This window comes from Echiichthys vipera (genome assembly GCF_963691815.1).
Source record: "Echiichthys vipera genome assembly, chromosome: 2".
Classification (NCBI taxonomy): domain Eukaryota; kingdom Metazoa; phylum Chordata; class Actinopteri; order Perciformes; family Trachinidae; genus Echiichthys; species Echiichthys vipera.
In genome coordinates, this window is record NC_139827.1 from 24,241,926 (window position 1) to 24,259,673 (window position 17,748).

The window sequence follows — 17,748 nt, forward strand, 5'->3', positions numbered from 1 at the left end:
GAGAGAGAGAGAGAGAGAGAGAGAGAGAGAGAGAGAGAGAGAGAGAGAGAGAGAGAGAGAGAGAGAGAGAGAGAGAGAGAGAGAGAGAGAGAGAGAGAGAGAGAGAGAGAGAGAGAGAGAGACTGTAGAACTGTAGCGCTCTTTTTCTTGACTGTTAACAGAATTATTGGTTCTCATTTTTCAGAATTTCCTGGTTTACATGTTTTTCCTGTTGGTGGTTTTGCTTCTCAACTACTCTGACTCGGCCAAAGACACACACAGCCTGAGACTGCGCACGCAGCTCCAACGAGCACTGCACACACCTGAGTACCACAACATCAGCAGGTACACAAACTAACTAGAAAAAAGGGGAATCATTTGTCAAAAAGCCTTTTAGCCTTTTTTAGGTTAAAAAATTCTATTTATTATTTTGTTAAGTTAAGAATGATGTTTCGTTTTTTAAGGGTGACTTATGTAAAGTCTTAAGAAAAATGGCACTTGTTTCGATCTCTTGGACTCTGCTATTGAAGACTGAAAAAGTGGTTCCTGGCTGCTGATTCAGGATCAGTTTTACTCAGCGTTGCCTAGATTCTATGCATTGATTAGTTTTGATGTATCAATCTTGTTTATAGATCCCTCCTAAACTTAATCACTCCTTTAGCCTTGGAAAGACCCTGATGCCGATTACAGTCTTGACCAAGACTCAATTTTTTTCTGGACTCAGTCTTTTGCTTCGGACTCGACATGAACTGGTCTTGGACCCGATTAGGCTGGTCTTGATGACAGCCCAGAGCTGTGGTTACATGGACAATATTTCTTCAACCCAATTGAAATCATTCTGAGTAGAGCTGAACTGTTTACATGGATGCTGAATAAGGTGATCAGATAAGATGTGCGTTTACATTCCCCAAAGAATATAATCAGAATATAACTTTTTTGACTTGTACAAAGTGGTTCCGCCCACTGTGAAGCATCTAATCTGTCTGAAATTTAACAGAAGAAGAAGTCTATTGAGATGGTTCAGTGGACTCTGGCTTAATTCATCTTGTTGTTTCGTGTCTTTCAACCATCAACAGTTCAACAATCGGTAAAAGGAAAATTTGCCGATTTCCAACCGACTCTGTGTCACTGCCATGTCGCCGCTTCACTGTCCAATGGATGAATAGAGTCATTTGAAAATCTGCAAAGTTTCCCTTTGAGGATTGTTGAACTTTAAATCTTTTAAGCTCTACAACAAAAAAGTTGTATCAGCCACAGACCAGTTTGGTTTTGTTACCGCCATGTTTTTGACCAGCAACGTCACCTAATGTTACCCCCACATGAGGCAGCTATGCGCGGAAAGAATATATTTATTACAACCAGAGAGAGACGGGTATTTTTTATTCTTATTATATATTCTTACCATTATCCTGGTTATCAGTGGAATATAAGGGTCCATGTGAACGCAGCTGGTGTCCATAATGTGCTTTTATTAACATAAAGCACATCCAGAGTGTCTCTCTACGATGTGCACATTGATACAACATTTTGACAACTCTGTAATGTAGCATGACAATTCTTTAACTTTTCTCTTCTTTTTTGTAGACGAGCTGATGTTCTGATGTGGCTGAATGTGTCACTGTTGCCACGGCTCCTGGATGACTCAGTCCTCTTGAGGGACACCGGAAGCGTGTTACTCGGCACGCTGAGGCTCCGTCAAATCCGTGACACGCAGGGTGAGATATGAAATATGCTCACTGTCTTTACTTTTGTTGTGAACTTGGTGGGAGTTAAAGCTTGACACGAACTGATGCTCCACTGGTCTGACAGCACAACTTGCTGACTTATCGAGTCTGTGCACATGAAAGATATATATTTTTGGACATAGCTGTCTTTCTTTTGATAATACTGAGTGGACTACATGAAATTTTTAGTGTTTGGCATCACAGGTACTCCAGCAGACATCATTATAACCATTTCTGAACATCTATTTTCTGAAGGCATTCTCTTTCATGTTTGAAAGTACTGCTGTTGTTGAAACTCTGGTTTTTCTTCCTGTTGCAGGTGGTTCCAGGGCAGGAGACGGTGTTTGGGGGAAGGGCTGGGTTGATACCACAGATGCTGAGAATTTCACTGTTTTCGGAGCAAGTGATACAAACTGGTAAGGAAAGGATTGAAAGCCCGGCTTTAACAAAGGCAGGCGTTAAGTTAACTTGTAGTTCGGATTCAGTATCTATTTAACATCTGGTCTTCTTAAATATGTCTGTTTTTTTTCTCCTCTGTGTCTCTTCTTACTTGTCTTTGTAGGGCGTGGCGTTTGGGTCAGATGAGGGTGTCTAATGGTGGAGGTTTGGTCCACCAGCTGAACAGAAGCCTGGAGGAGGCCTCTTCCTCACTACAGCAGCTGCAGCAGCTGCACTGGCTCGACTACAGGTAGTGAATGCAGAAGAACAAGACTGGAAATAATACAAAATGCAGAAATTTTGTCAAAGATTTTTTTCAAAAGTATTATAGTATAATAACATCCTACTGCACTGCACTAGATATTAAAGGGGAACTATGTCCATTTTCAAGATGTGAACATGTTATTCCTATGATCTAAGAAAGTCAAGAAATATTAGTAAACATGAACAACTCCAAAAAAAAGTCATTTGTGAAAGATGACACTGAGCACCCAGGGGAATGTTCTGAGTATATGGGAACATTTTCTGACAACACTACAACAGAATAGAGCTTGTGTGGGATTAATAAAGAAAATCAGTCTCCTATTAGTTTTCTGGTTCTGGTTACAAATGTTGACTAGGCCATGGAAATAACATATTGGAATTCTTAATTTAGGTGGTGTTCGACTTTAAATACATAGGCCAAGGCAATAAGATTAATAAAATGTTTATGTATGTTTGTTAAAAGAGGAGATGATCTCACTGGTCAGGTTGTTCCGAAGTCCAGGGGCCAGATATAAGGGAGTAGAAATCGAGCTTGTGCACACTTTTTTTTTCAATTTCACAACAATTGGAATAAAAAACAGAAACATATGTACACATGGTTTTATAAATCTGGATTGGAGTTCTTTTTTTTGACAGCCTGTAGTCATTAAAAAAATTGCACATAAAAACATTCAAATGAAACATATAAAAGAATCCGATGAAGAATGTGCTGAGGGGAATGTGGGCTGGCTTTCAACAATTGTTCTGACAATAACTTGTGGCATGAACTAAAACTAAATCCTGTAAATACCACATTTGGTATTAGGTTGCGAATATTCAGAGTCCATAAGAAGTGGGTGGTGGCCCGGAGGTCTCTAAATGCACATGAAACTGTCTTTTGAACAAAACTGAGTTTGTGCTTTTTCCTCCTGTGTAATAAAACTTCCAGCTTAAATAAGATGAATACAACATTAAAGTCAGTTCCAAAACAGGAAGTGTCTCTGAACTATCTTGACTCTTGATCTTATCATGTGTATGTGTGTGCGTGTGTTCGTTCATAGGACCCGTGCTGTGTTTGTGGAGTTCTCACTCTACAACATCAACACAAACCTCCTGGCTGTCTTCTCCTTCCTGTTTGAGTTTCCAGTTTCTGAGCGGGCCCAGTCCAGCCTTGACCTCCTCGTCATCACTCTGTGGCCAATCACAGGCCTGGACCTGCAGCTTCTTCTCATGGTAACCCCTGGCAACCTCTCAGACAATAATAAGAAAAACTACCTACCTCCAAGCTCCACCTGAACTATTTCCCCTGTCTTTGTTATTTTGGTGACACAGTTAATGTTTCTTTTTTTCCAGATTGTCCTCCTCGCTCTGGTGTTGTATTTCCTGATGCGAGGCGTCTTGGGCTTCCTCAGAGAAGGTTATGTGTACTTACTGTCAACCTGGAGACTCTTGGGCATCTGTAAACTGGCTCTGGCAGCATCTGTGTGCGGGCTGCACCTTAGCCGCTGCATCATGGCCACACAGCAGTGGGCATCGTACAAAAGGCACCAGAGAGACGCCTTCACAGACTTCTACCCCCTGGCCAGACAGAGTCAGATGTTCACAGCCATATCTGCCCTACTGTTGTTCATATTGGTGCTCAAGGTAAGAAAGACTAATAAATTACGACTAAAGATACATGAAAATAAAATAAAAGAGATCACCAGTGGGGCTCTGGGAATGACCACTGTCAGCTGAAGATGGCGCACATTTTAAAATCAATGTGATAATTAATGGGGAGCCAAAAAGACAGAATTGGAATTATATAACCTTGTTTTTCTGAACCTGTGATAATGAGCAGCATTTCGAACCAAGTTTAGGTGATTGGGGGAAGCCAAAGGTATATGTACCTGTGTAAAGACCATTGCAGAAAGAACACAAGAAAAAAAAGCCTTAAATGTGTAAATCCCTAAAGGATAAGAAGGATGTGATGTTCAAAAAAGTTGAAAGGAAAAGAAAAGAAGAAGAAGGAAAAGTTGAAAAGAACATGACTGAACAAACTTATTTACCTGGTCATTAAAGCAAAAGTCAAATAAAACCCAAATTGGCTTCATGCTATGTGATAGGGCTCGGGCTGACTGTCAGAACTGGGTGTGGCAAACAAGATCTCAATTTTGTCATTGTTAAGTCCAGATAGTGATATCAGAAAGGCAAGTGGTTAGTTGGGTTATGATTTTTGTATTTGAAGGGAGCACATAGCTGGATTCTAGCAGCATACTGTAACAATAATACTTTATATTACATAAAGATGTAGAACAGCAACAGACCCAAGATTGACCCTTGAGGAACACCATGAGTGAAAATGGATTCCTGGGGCATCGCTGCATATCTTGGCACATGACGTTGCCTGTAGATCAGTGGAATAGTGTGAAAACAATGGCTTGGATGTAGGGCAGATGTATCCTTCGTGAGACAAACCAAACGAGACCCACTCATAGAAAAACTGAGGTCAAAAACTCCACAGGGAACCTTTAAGGGCTAGTGATAGGCAAGAAAGAAAAGAAAGGTCTTCAGTCAAGACTGAAAGACGATGAGGGACTCGGAGTCACTGATCTCTCCTGGAGAAGGCTCTGTCCTCAGAACTGCGGAGGTTGGTTTTATGGGTGGAGAGGAGACCGGCTGAGGTGGATCTGGTAGGGGGAGAGGAGGTCAGTGAGCTATGGGGGAGCAAGCTGGTGGAGGGCTTTGAAGGTGAGGACCAGGATTGTGAAGTAAATCTGGTGGGAGACAGGAGGCCAGTGTAGTTCTTTTAGGACTAGAATAATGTGGTACCAGGATTAAAGATGTACATCTTCAGTAGAAATACATGGGACACAAGAGATGTCATTAAGTACTGAAAAACTGGCTGACATTTTGCAGGTTTATTTTCATGGGATTTGGTGACAATAAGGAAAATATAGAATAATGGCAGCCTTGTCCTTATAAAGACTGACTTCCTGGTTCAGTATTGGCCTGCTGCACTTGCTGCTGTAGGAGCATCTGCCAAATACATTCGACTTCAATGTTTTCATGTGTGTGTCTGTGTGTGTGTGTGTGTGTGTGTGTGTTTGTTTGTGTGCGTGTGAGCGTGTGCGTGTGCGTGTGTGTGTGTCTGTGTGTGTGTGTGATCCTCCAGGCATCCCACCAGTTGCGGTTTCTCAGAGAGTGGGCCGTGTTTGGCAGGGCTCTGCGGCGCTCGGTCTGGGAGCTCCTGGGAGTCGCCCTGGCATTACTGCTGTTGGTGCTGGCTTGCTCACACACAGGACACCTGGTCAGACTTTTTCTCTTCCCTCAGCTAACCACCCTTCTGTTTCTCTCTCGCTGATCCTCTCCCACACACAGAGAGAACATAGTGGGAACTTAATAGAGAATAATATGAAGTATTATTAACTTTAATAATAGACAATATACAAGTACATTACAGTTACTTATCCAAAATCTAGCCCCCACACGTTTGTTTACCTTGCATGCATGGTTATGTGTAGTCTATTCAGAAAACTGTTCATTGCTTACACTTTCTTTGCAATGCCAGTTGACAGAAAATGATCCTTCACTTTAGCCTAAACTGTACATCATAGCTTCTTCTACATACAATAACAACTAAATGTTATCTAACAACTATAATAGCAGCCTTGCTGTCTTGACTGCTGCCAAACTGCTAAACAGCAGTCAAGAGGACAATAGGGAAACATGTCCAATATCTGTCTGTAATATATTAATGACAGAGGAAAAGCAGTTACCCAACAGCTAATTCTTTTACTTTTATATGACCTTTATGTGACCAGCATGTTATATATTTAGGACAGCCCTGCAAATGTGGAAGTACAATTATTTTAACATAAATGAACAGATGATCAATTAATCTATCAATCCACATCTGTAACAGACCAATTTCTGATTGTAACTTTACAACAGAAGCTTTAAAAGAGAACAAATATTATAGCTTTACAATGTAGCATCGTGTCCTTATGTACAACCTCGTTTGTTGATACTTTGGACGAACACATTCTGCCAAATATAATGTAATATAAATGTGATGTAAAATACTTTCAAAACAAATGACACTCCCATCAGCTATACTTTGTCTTTGATGCTAATTATCAAATGTAAGCCTGCTAACACGCTAAACTAAGAATATAAACACTGTTAACATAATAGGCCTGCCTACTAAACATCAGCATGTTAATAATGTCATGTTAGCATGCTGACCTTAGCATTTCACTCAAAGCAACGTTTTGTTACCATAGAGCTGCTAACATTGCTGTAGGCTCTTTCATTAGTGTCTGTTAAATTACTAAAGTACACATGGGGGTGCTTTAGGTCCTCCTCCGTCAAAGCTTTGCCCCATTCTGAATGCCATTTAGATAAATAGGCCATAATATATATATCAAATTGAATGTCTTTGACTTTCTTCCATTTAAAAATTACAAAATATTTTGACACTAAGAACATTTTAAATTCAATCTAGATGTTAAAAATCCAGAATTCAGACATTTTGATCATCTCTAACTATGTTTGTGCTACTGAATGTTTTGACTTTTAAGTGTGTTCACGCAGTCCTTTCCTCTTGCCTGAAATACCACAGTGTTTTCTTTACTTGCTTGAACCGAGACACTGGCTCAACTCCAAATGGTCTGAAATGCCTCACATAACTCTGGCATTTGTCTCTCTCCACAAATTGAAATTTGACATTTACTGGTTTTGAATTTGTTTTTGTTGAGAGTGAAGTGCACATTTAAGCACCTGACTATATTTCTGAGTTATTGGTTCATAAAATGAGCATTGGAAGCAGATTTTAGCTTGAACTAAAAAATGAGAATAACCGTGCCCTGTCCAGATTAAGACATATTTATTTATTGGCCTTTGTTTTGTATGATTCCCTGTGAAGTACTGCGAGGAATCAGCTGTTAAACTTTGCCTTCCGCTGTCTCCTCCACTCCAGCTCCTTAACTCTGTATTTGACGGCTACGGCAGTGTGAGCTCCGCTTGTTTGACTTTGTTGGGAGCTGGCGGACGGGGTCTGCTATCATGGCGTCCTAGCTGGACAATTACCGGCCCCTCTAGCACCGTCTCTGCACTGGTGTTCCACGCAAGCTTCGGCGTGCTCCGGCTGATGTTGCTGTGGTTGGTCACTGCAGTGTTACTGAGGAACTACCGGCGTGCACGAGCAGAGCTGTACCGTCCAGCTGTGGATCTCCAGGACTACGAGATGGTTGAGCTGTTTCTCAGACGGCTCAAAATGTGGATGGGACTCAGCAGGGCCAAGGAGGTACGTTTCCTCTTTCATATCTACAACTATTATTTAGTTTGACCTATTTTCAGAAGGATTTTATTTTAAGATTAATGGTACAGACGCTTCATTAGTGGCTTTGTCTGTGGTACCATCTAGAAAGATATACATTAATCCTCATACCTGTCCCCAAATCCATCTTCTCTTTTTTCCTCTTTCAACCTCTTCTTAGTTTCGTCATAAGGTGCGTTTTGAGGGCATGGAGCTGCCACCATCCCGTTCGTCCTCTACCAGCGACTGCAAGTCCCTGTGCTTGCCACCGCTGGACGGTCCTGACTCCCCTCCCACCCCAGACAGCGTTGATGCAGGCTCCGAGTCCTCGTGGCGGCCAGCCTCCTCAAGCCCCTGCAGCCTGACAGAAGCCCCGGGGATCGGCCTGGGACTCGGCCTGGGCCTGGGTTTGGGGCTCGGTCCGGGAGTGGTGATGGGAAGTACCAGCTGGAGGGAGAGAGCGGAGACCGAAGCCTCCCTGAGGAGGCTCCTCCCCACCCTGGACGCCCTGCTGCAACAGCTTGACCGCGTCACCATGGCAACAGAGGATCTGTACAACATCGAGTGTAGACTGGAGCGAACCCAGAGAAAAAGGAGGCGTAGAGGGAAAGAGAGAGGAGGAGATGGTGGTAGTGGTGGTCAGAGACTGAAGAGCGAGGCAGGACAGAGAAGGAAGGGTGAGGACAAGGACTCTGCTGGATGGAGAGAACGAAAGAGTGGCAAAGAAAAACACAAAGGGAGTAAAAAGGGGAAAAAGACGGATAAAAGTGAACTTCTCAAGGACTGTGGAAACACTTCTGCCAATCCCAGAAAGACTCCAGTAGCCACACCTGTTTCCTTTTTAAAGCCCAGACCAGCCTCTGCCACGACACACACAACCGCTCCTCAGCAGTCAGCCAAACCTTCAGTCATGGCATTTCCACCTCCTCCAGTCACAGATAAATCTGCCGCTGACACCTCCTCTCTCTGTGTCTTATCAGCAAACGCTCCCCCTTCTCAAGCCCCACTGCCCAAAACACCCTCCGCACCTCCATGTACCCCTGCAGCTACCCCGTCCTTGCCATCCACCCCTGCCCCTACGCCCAGTAGCCGGGACTGGGACCCCCCCACAGAGAGAGAGACCCTCCCCTCCTCCAGCCTGTTCAACCACCCAGCTCACACTACCACCATTCCTACACGCAAGCGAAAACGCAAACCCCCGCCCCTCAAAAACAAGGTGCACCCCAACCTAGACAGGCACGGCCCCGGACACCCCAAATCCTGAGGACTCTGGATAGAGGGTGCAACCAGAAGTAAAAGAAAAGTAAATGTAAGGTTAAGGGTGAGAGGACAATAGGGGGACAGCAGGTTTTGTCCCCTAGGTGCCCCTCTCTAAACCCAGAGCAAGGAGAGAAGGAAAGGAAACAAGAAAAATCACAGAGACAAGCAGTTCGGGGCGATGAAAGATGAACTGAAAGCTATAAAATAAGACTGAAGTGATCTGTCCAAATCCCAGTTCAATTCTCTCAGAAACAAGGTGCAGGTCACCAGATGCTAACTGAGCTGGTTTAGTCAGCAAAGCAAAGGTCAACATTGAAACCCAGAAATACTCCTATTCCTCATTTTCCCGGACTAAAAATTGATCCCACGCAACCCTGCTGGTCACACGGGGTCACTGACAGGAGCACGAGCGTGCTCACCTGAGGATTTAGTCAAATGAAAGCAGTCCTTTTATTGTGTGTATCTCAGAAAGAAATTGTGTTGATTTCTCAGTTATGTTGTCTGTCTAGATATTTTTATAATGTATATTTTGGTCACCATGGGTACTTGTGGCCTGTTTGAAAGTAGTCATGTTTTATGAACCCAAATTTGCATGCAGGCACACAGATATGGACGTGCAGGTATACACATGCATAGAAATAACACTGTAGGCACGGACGTGCTAATTGTAATGTGCCGTACACCTCAGCCCACTGAGGTACAAGAAAAAAGCATACACACACACACACAAGGTTGCTGGGATCCCAGCAGCCAGTTCTTCAGGGTGCATACATATAACTGTCCTCTCCATACTGGAAAAGTACAGATAAATTAAAAAGGATACAAAGATAAAGGGAAGCCACAAGTGGTGACAAGAATGAGGTGTAGCAGGTGACGGTAGCGCAGAACAAAGTAGCGCAGGAGCGTTAGCAAGTAGTCTGATAGAAGAGAAGAAGGATAAGATGATGCTCATTGCAGACGTGTGTTGAAGATAAAAGTTGAGGAAGGAGTTGCCTTCACTTATACAGTACTGACAATTACACAAGTTCTCCCATCATAAAGCTATAATGACTCCCAGTCGGATTATCTTTTTTAAAATGTTGTGTTCAATATGCTTGTGATGTAAAAGCACTTTTGTTCAGATGTAGATTGTTGTTTTTGTTTTTTTGATGAGTTGTGGTGTAAAGTAATAAGCTTGGTGTCCAAACCAAAAGAGAAAGCTTCACTCATTCTGTATCTTAACTATAAACGTTGCCAAAGCTTATGTATGTATTCTGAGTTTTACCAAGTAATTCATTCATTGATTTTGTACTTAGCACTTTATTTTCTAATGGAGCTGATATCGAATACCATATTTAACTCGTGTCAATCTAATGTGTCAAGTTTTCATTGCATATCTTAACACATTACAGAAACATCCTAGCAAGTATTATCAATGTGTTAAAGCCACAAATCACATGTGTGTATGTGTACATTTGTGGTCTCTTGGTAGTTTTGTTAACATTCCTGTTTTTCATGTCTTATTTTGATTAACATACATACTTCCTGTGTCCAATGGGCAGATCTCAGGGAACCCACCCTTCACCCAGAAAGACAAACAGGGAAACCAAAACTGGGGGTGAAATAGGTGTTCAATAACCTATTTAGGAAATTATATATTTTGTGGTTGAATCATACCAGTCGGTTTCCGATTTCATTGTATTTCTTCTCTCAGCCAAAAAGTGGGGAGGTATGTGTTTTGTCCGTAAGGGTTTTTAAAGGTCACATAATGTAAAAAGATAGATTTTCATGTATTTGAAAGTATCAAAACACTCGATCCACAGAGAAATGTGCACAGCCTGTATTCAGAAACTGTGTCTCTAAATGAGCCGGCAACAATCAGAGATGCCACAGATGCTGACCACTCAGAGCAGTGCTAAAACGGAGCGTTTAAACGGAGGGTGAATACAGATTTAGTCAGACCGACAGGATGAAAAACATGTGGTTTTTTTTACTTAAAGATTGTAAACATGTTCTAGTAAAAACCCAAAATACAAGTATGAACCTGAAAATAAGCATATGGGACTTTTTTAAAAGGGATCTTAAAAAGGGTACTAACAAGCCTACCAGCCTCTTTACCAATCACACCCCACAGTTACGCAGCATGAAGCAAAAGTGCTAGCACCCTAAATTATTTTTATTTTGAAACATTTCACCTTTTTCCTGCCCAAGAAGTTGCATTTAAAAAATCACAGGTTTCAGGCTCTCACTAAAGGTACAAAAGAGACCCTGCTTCTTCTGTGTGTGTACATTTCTGTATATCAGTGCTTTGTGGTGTATATATTTTTGCTTTTCATTATCAGTATTGTTTTTGTGCTGCAGTGGCATATGCATTAGGTCAAGCACTGGTGTTGCAAACCCCAAAGTTTTACATTTCTCTAATCTAACAGAAGCACTAGCCAAAACTATCTAACTAATATAAGTCTTTGTTCACAATATGCCAGCTACGAACCACAGGAAGCTCAGCAGTGAAAACTTAACGCCTTCTTATTCCTGCTCTGTGTACAGCGTGTAACAACATAGCTCCAAAGCCCACCTTCTTGTCTTCTGTCTCTTTATGTCGTACAATGCATTTCCATTTTTAAACGTTACAAATTTGTCTTTGAAAACATTTGTCTATGTTCTTCTTTGTATCTCATATCTGTATTTTGCAGTTGTAGCACTTCTCTTGCTTTTGCACTTGACAAAGTCGAATAAAGGGTTTGACAGCTGAACTGTGCATATCGAAATGGTTTTGGTGTCGAACACTAAAATCAGAGATTTAGTAGTTATTTCCCCACCCCTTGCCACAAGTTTATGGTGCGATCAAGCGGTCACAAATCAAAACTCCACACCTTATTCACGTGTCACTTTTTTTATTACACACATTTACTCACAAACACACCTCTCAAACGTAGTGTTCTTAAACAACAGCACATTAGAAACATCATGATTAGACCTAAAAAGTGCAAAGCGTTAGCATTTGGAAAAATGTGCAGAAATTACTGTCTTCACATATCAATACTTCATCACAAAATATGCCTTTATGATACCATGAAGCTCATAAGTTTTCCAATACAAAGTCCCGATTGGTTTAAGTCAAAATCGCTGTCGCTGAGTTCTTCCATACAAAGTAAGCCCAACTCCGCTCTAAGTCAGGTGTGTTCATGTCTGCAGTCGTTGTGTGTGGGTGTGTGTTAGGACAAGAGATGTTAAACAAAATCTGTGAAATCATCAACCGTGGACACAAGCCTTTTTCTCTGTCCGGCGGCTTCTGTAGTGGATGCCACACTCTGCTGAAAAGCCTTCTGTGAGTGTCCCTGGGTGAGAGAGATGCCAGGAGTCGAGCGAGACTGTGCATCTTCTTGGGCCTGAGCCAGAGCAGAGAGACGGCAAAAGGGGGATATGTTAAATACCATGAAGTAAAAGCAGTGACAGTGATGGAGAACCACGTCTTTGTGTATATTCTTACCCTGGTTCTGATCCTCTTAATGTGCCGCAACCTGGCCAGCCACTTAGATGCGTAAGCATCAGAGGGGTTGGCTCTGTATTGATGCACCAAAGAGGCCATCTGCAGGAAGACAAAGAGCGAATGTGTTTGTGTGGGGGGGTGTGATTAAGTGAGAAAGGAAGAGATAAGTGGAAGACTTACATTTGCATGCAGAGCCATTTGTCTGACCAAGAGCGGAAGGTTGCGGTCTGAAACAATTTTTGCCACCGTTGTGTCAACTAAGCCCTCCAGGTCTGAAAGAGAGAGCATGAGGAGGAATAAAAGATCAACAAAACTCAGGGTGGAAAAGAACAAGACCGGAGAAAAAAATCAGTAACCAGCTCACCTTTGCGGCACTGGAGGGTCACCAGGTTACATTCATAATCCAGTGGTTTAATAATGACTTCTACAAAGTTAAACTGACCCTATTAGCAGAAAAAAATGACAAAAGGTTGGAGTTGAAGTACTAAATACAGTATATAGTGAAGATTTCAGACACATAAGCATGTGTGTGCCCATGTACTGTACCTTAATGGTGCCCAGTTTGTACTCCTCTCCAGAGTCATTGTACACCACCATGACAAAATCGTTGCCAATGTGACGCTTTTTGTTGCAGCAGCCCTTGTCACTCTCCTTGTTTGGCATCAGTGTTGCTATGTGGAAGATAGCTGCAGAGACAGGATTTCATTAATAACAAGCAGTCTGGCTGTGGAGAACAAATAATTGCTATATTTCTATGAATGTAGTCTTTTCCCTGCCACACACACATGCTCACCCTGCATGATGTCGTCATGCCAGCAATAGGTGAACTCTCCATCATCTCCATACTGATCAAGCCCTCCGAGGAAGATCTGGTCTGGGTCACAGTCTTTCAGGTGGATTAATTTGCCCAGGCCTGTTAGGAAGGCAGCATAACGGTTCGAGCCGTACTCGTTTGACAGGATGGCGACCTCATTGTTAACCTGAATAGAGTGGAGAGGATGAAGGTGTAAAGTCAGAATTATCTGATAGAAATATTAAATCCAGACAGTCAGTCAGTGTTCTAGTGTACTCACCTGACCAGCTCCGACAAACACTACTCCGATCTTATGGGTGTCGTAAGGAGGCATCTGGTCCAGGACCTTCACAGCGCGGTCAATCACCTACCATAGAGTGAACATTGTAAATGACACTGTGTAAAACACGCCTGAGCAGATTCCAGGTCAGCCAGAGAGATCAACTAACCTGAGTTTTGGGCAGCAGCAGCGGCTTGTTGGCTTCGTTCCCAAAGAAGGGAGAGTGGTACAGCTGCAGGAAGACAAAGCTAGAGGAGGCAAAAAAAAAAGAACAAGAATTTATTTTCACATGGCATGAACATAAAAATAAAGAAATGTAATAAAATATGAACCAATGTACAGCAATGTATAGACTATATTCCATTCCAGCTTTGAGGGAGCAGTTTAATAATCTCTTCATTTTCAAGTGCTGTAACGGACTCAAACATGCAATTTCTGAATTTTTCATTATCTCAAACAATCCTTCAGTTTAAAAGTGGGTTATACAACATGATAATTTTCGTCACTGGCAGGCTGCCACTTTAGAGATCAGCTTACTGAACTGCATCAGTTATTTGGCAGAAACAGGCGACAGAGGCTACGGTTTGTTTTTATGCAAGCGTTGGAGTACCTGGGGCTCAGTCCAGAGATCTTCTCTGTGCTGCTGGGTCCAGGTCGACTGTGGTACGAGTCCCTCTCCGTCCTCCTCTCCCTTCTGGAGGAGGGGGCAGATACTGAGATGGTGTGACCCCGTGGTCTGTGGCCCCCGCTGGGGGAGATGGGCCCAGGTTGTGCCACTGCTGCTGGAAACTCCAACCTCATTCTTGGTCCTCCACTTTGAGATGACACAACACCTGGGCCTTCCCCGGACTGACTCGGACCTCCCAGTCCATTGATGTCCCCTCCTGTGCTTCCTTCTACCTTCTCTTTCTCAAAATGAGGCGGCTGGGGCTGGGGCTTGACGTCTGACGGTGCTCTGGGCCACGATATGTCTCCGGGCGGAGTCTCTGACTCCATAGCAGCCTTGGAGAAGGCTTCAGGTAAGGTTTGGAGCTCGGGAGAGGAGCTGGACTTGTTAAGTCCATGACCCTGGGACTGAGTGTGGGTCTGAAAGGGAAGTTCGGGCCCCTGGCTGCCTGGGGTGGAGGGACCCATAGTGGGCTGATCGATGGGAATCGCTCCCTCACTCACTTCCTCCAGTGTCGACTTTTCATCATCTTGACTGGAGGTTGAGGAGGACTGGAGGAGAAGGATTAGAGGAGCTGATTTTAAAAAAAAAAAACGGCTGAGGGAGACTTTAAAAAGGACTACAATAGGGATCAAAATTAGAGAACAAATACTTGATTTATTCTGAAATATTGTTATTTTTTTATTGTTCAGAATTCGATAGAATATCAGCTGTGGCTATACCACTGTTGTACAGGCATGTTTTTTAAATAACCAAGGCACACAAGTAATTATTGTGTCAGAAGAGAAGATTTAAACAACATGAATAGGAAGTGTAGAGGCCCTTGCTACATATGATTTCAGCAGGTCTGCGCACACAGGACAGCACTAGTTTCTCACACTGCTCTGGTTTGATCTTGGTCCGTTCTTAGGCATTCTTGGGCTTTTTAGCCACTACTTTGTTGCCAAGGATTTTCCAGAGATTCTCTATGGGGTTTAGATCTGGACCCTTCCTCCTCCAAATTTAACTGACTTCTTTACCCACATTGTGTTCAGTCATTCCCAGTTTGACAACATAATATTTCCCATCAGACCCAAATAATTGAACTTTAGCAATATCATGTCATAGTTTGGGGGATGTTTTCTGCAGCAGGAGTGGGCCTCTTGTACAGCTACATGACAGGGTGAATGCAAATGTTTATGTGAACCTGCTTCGGCAAGATGCAGTACCTCCACTGCAATTGTCACCCCATCAGCCTGCAATTTTCCTGCAAGACAATGCCCCCTGTCACACTGCAAAACAGGTTCAGCAATTCCTTTAAGTTAAGAATACTGAAACAATGAAAAGGCCAGCCCAGAGTCCAGATCTAAACCACATTGAGAATCTCTGGAAAATCCTTGGCGACAAAGTAATGACTAAGAAACTACACTACAGTTACTGAACTGTGGAAGAGAGTGAAGAAGAATGGACCAAGATCAAACCAGAGCAGTGTGAGAAACTAGTGATGTCCTGTGGGCGCAGATGTGCTGAAGTCGTTCAAAACAAGGGCCTCTAGTGTCACGTTCTACTTATCTACCTACCTTTCTACCCAACTGTAGAAAAGTCCTGATGGCTCGTTTTAAAAGGCACAGTTTCTGAATACGGGCTCTGTGCATTTCTCTTTGGATTGAACGTGTTGGTACTTTCATAGTATTTCTATAAAGCAGCACCTCGACCTGCTTCATTATAAATTTAAAAAAATGGAAATCTCCCTTTGTACAGTATGAGACCTTTAGGTGTAGAATAGAAATGCTGGCTGTGCTCCATTTGGCTGTGATGGCATGCCGAAACCTACTTAAAGAGTGTAGGCGACATTGAATCTGTAAACAGCTGAAAAATAAACAACAGGTGGTGGAGAAGCTGTGGTAAACCATTATTTCATCTTTTCATAGCTTGTTAGTGTTAGAAGAGACAGTACAGCCACAAAAAGCCACATGAATTCCTGCCTGTATTGCTAACAATGCTGTAGCACACATGGTATTTTGATAACTCGCTGTAGGTTTAAGTCAAGCATTAGATGCATGAGGCATCTGGTGTGCAGAATTAAAAACAAGAGAGCGCAAACGACCTACCCTGCTGAGCATTCCAGGCGGCGGGGTCTTTGTGAACTTGTCCGCAGACATGAAGATGGGATCAGAGGTCATTGGCTCAAACTCTTCACTCTCGAGCCAATCAGATGGGGTTGGTGCTGTGGTGACCCCTGACCCCTCCTCCAGCACCACCACAGAGTCTACAACACACACACACACACACACACACACACACACACACACACACACACACACACACACACACACACACACACACACACACACACACACACACACACACACACACACACACACACACACACACACACACACACACACACACACACACACACACACACACACACACACACACACACACACACACACACACACACACACACACACACACACACACACACACACACACACACACACACACACACACACACACAATATCAGGGAGATATCCTATAACAACAAACATCACAGATTGATTTCATCACAGCTGTCAGTAGCAATTTGGACACCTCTCGCACATTCTTTTTAAAATCTAAATTCTAGTAGATGAGTGAAATGAATCATGGAAAACATCACGGAAACATGAAACAGAATCAGATGTTGACCAAACAACCCCAAAGGCAGACAAACAAGTGTGCACATAAACGAACATTAACATCATGACATACAGAACATCCTACAAACAGTGAGATCAGAGATAAAAGATCAATGCAGCAGGCAGCATCTATCCATCACTGGTTCATCTACTTGATTTTTCCACCATCAAGACGCATGCATCTGTTTGGTTGGTTGGTTATCTCGGCCCAAACACACTGCAGCTACTACAACAGCAGCCCAGACCAAGTCCTGTACCTCCAAACTCTCCTTACACTCAAAGTAGGAGCAGAAGCCAACGCAATTGGGTCACTTGAGTGTTGGCCCTCAAAACTGAAATGTCTCATCGTCCTACTGGTCTACCAATAAGGCAAGGAGGAGCGAATTAGTTGGATTAGGTCTGGGCTTTCCTGTTGACAACATCAGAGGGTCAAAGGTTAAAAGGTCAACCTGGGAGTATATTTCAGTGACAGACTTAGAGAACATTATTAGGAGAGAAAAAAAATCATGGAAGGAGATTTAAAATAACAAAAAAAACTTGGACTCATCGATCCGAGTGCAGGGAAGTTTACAGCATCTCTCGTCGAGGACCTTCCCTCCTTGTGTTAATAGAAGACTGATGAGTGAAGCAGAAACGCTGAATTCCTTCACTTGCACAGTTAGTAGTGTAAAAGACCCGCCGCTTTTTACTCAGAGTTATCTGTGTGATATGACACATCATATCTGTCTGAAAGAAAAAAATTGACATTTCGGGAAATAGACGTAATTGATACGGAGACGGTTACCATAGCATAGCATAGCAACCCAAAAGTTATTTTTATCAGTGTTCCTACACCTTTTCCAAAATCAAATTCAAGCACTTTTCAAGCATTTCAAGTTGCACTTTCATGCTTTTCCAGCAGCTTACATCTGCAGAAAACTATATATTTGTATAAA

At 42.8% G+C, this 17,748-nt stretch overlaps 2 protein-coding genes across 4 annotated transcripts in view; one reads left to right on the forward strand and one right to left on the reverse strand.

Moving 5' to 3' along the window:
• Window positions 1–11,664, forward strand: part of pkd1a (polycystic kidney disease 1a) — a 72,457-nt gene extending 60,793 nt beyond the window's left edge. Inside the window, exons 48-56 of the mRNA XM_083930715.1 lie at window positions 185–324; window positions 1,564–1,694; window positions 2,023–2,119; window positions 2,266–2,391; window positions 3,446–3,617; window positions 3,738–4,028; window positions 5,539–5,673; window positions 7,345–7,671; window positions 7,865–11,664. Coding sequence (XP_083786841.1) covers window positions 185–324; window positions 1,564–1,694; window positions 2,023–2,119; window positions 2,266–2,391; window positions 3,446–3,617; window positions 3,738–4,028; window positions 5,539–5,673; window positions 7,345–7,671; window positions 7,865–8,947 — 2,502 coding nt within the window. The 3' untranslated portion in view covers window positions 8,948–11,664. The remainder of the gene's footprint in view (window positions 1–184; window positions 325–1,563; window positions 1,695–2,022; window positions 2,120–2,265; window positions 2,392–3,445; window positions 3,618–3,737; window positions 4,029–5,538; window positions 5,674–7,344; window positions 7,672–7,864) is intronic.
• A 146-nt stretch (window positions 11,665–11,810) lies between these two features.
• Window positions 11,811–17,748, reverse strand: part of tsc2 (TSC complex subunit 2) — a 29,736-nt gene continuing 23,798 nt past the window's right edge. For all 3 annotated transcript variants that reach the window (XM_083923439.1, XM_083923438.1, XM_083923437.1), the window contains 10 exons: window positions 16,243–16,400; window positions 14,096–14,703; window positions 13,655–13,733; window positions 13,486–13,572; window positions 13,206–13,392; window positions 12,959–13,098; window positions 12,777–12,855; window positions 12,593–12,684; window positions 12,413–12,511; window positions 11,811–12,311 (listed from right to left, as the gene is read on the reverse strand). In XM_083923439.1, the coding sequence (XP_083779565.1) occupies window positions 12,153–12,311; window positions 12,413–12,511; window positions 12,593–12,684; window positions 12,777–12,855; window positions 12,959–13,098; window positions 13,206–13,392; window positions 13,486–13,572; window positions 13,655–13,733; window positions 14,096–14,703; window positions 16,243–16,400 (1,688 nt within the window). In that variant the 3' untranslated portion in view covers window positions 11,811–12,152. The remainder of the gene's footprint in view (window positions 12,312–12,412; window positions 12,512–12,592; window positions 12,685–12,776; window positions 12,856–12,958; window positions 13,099–13,205; window positions 13,393–13,485; window positions 13,573–13,654; window positions 13,734–14,095; window positions 14,704–16,242; window positions 16,401–17,748) is intronic.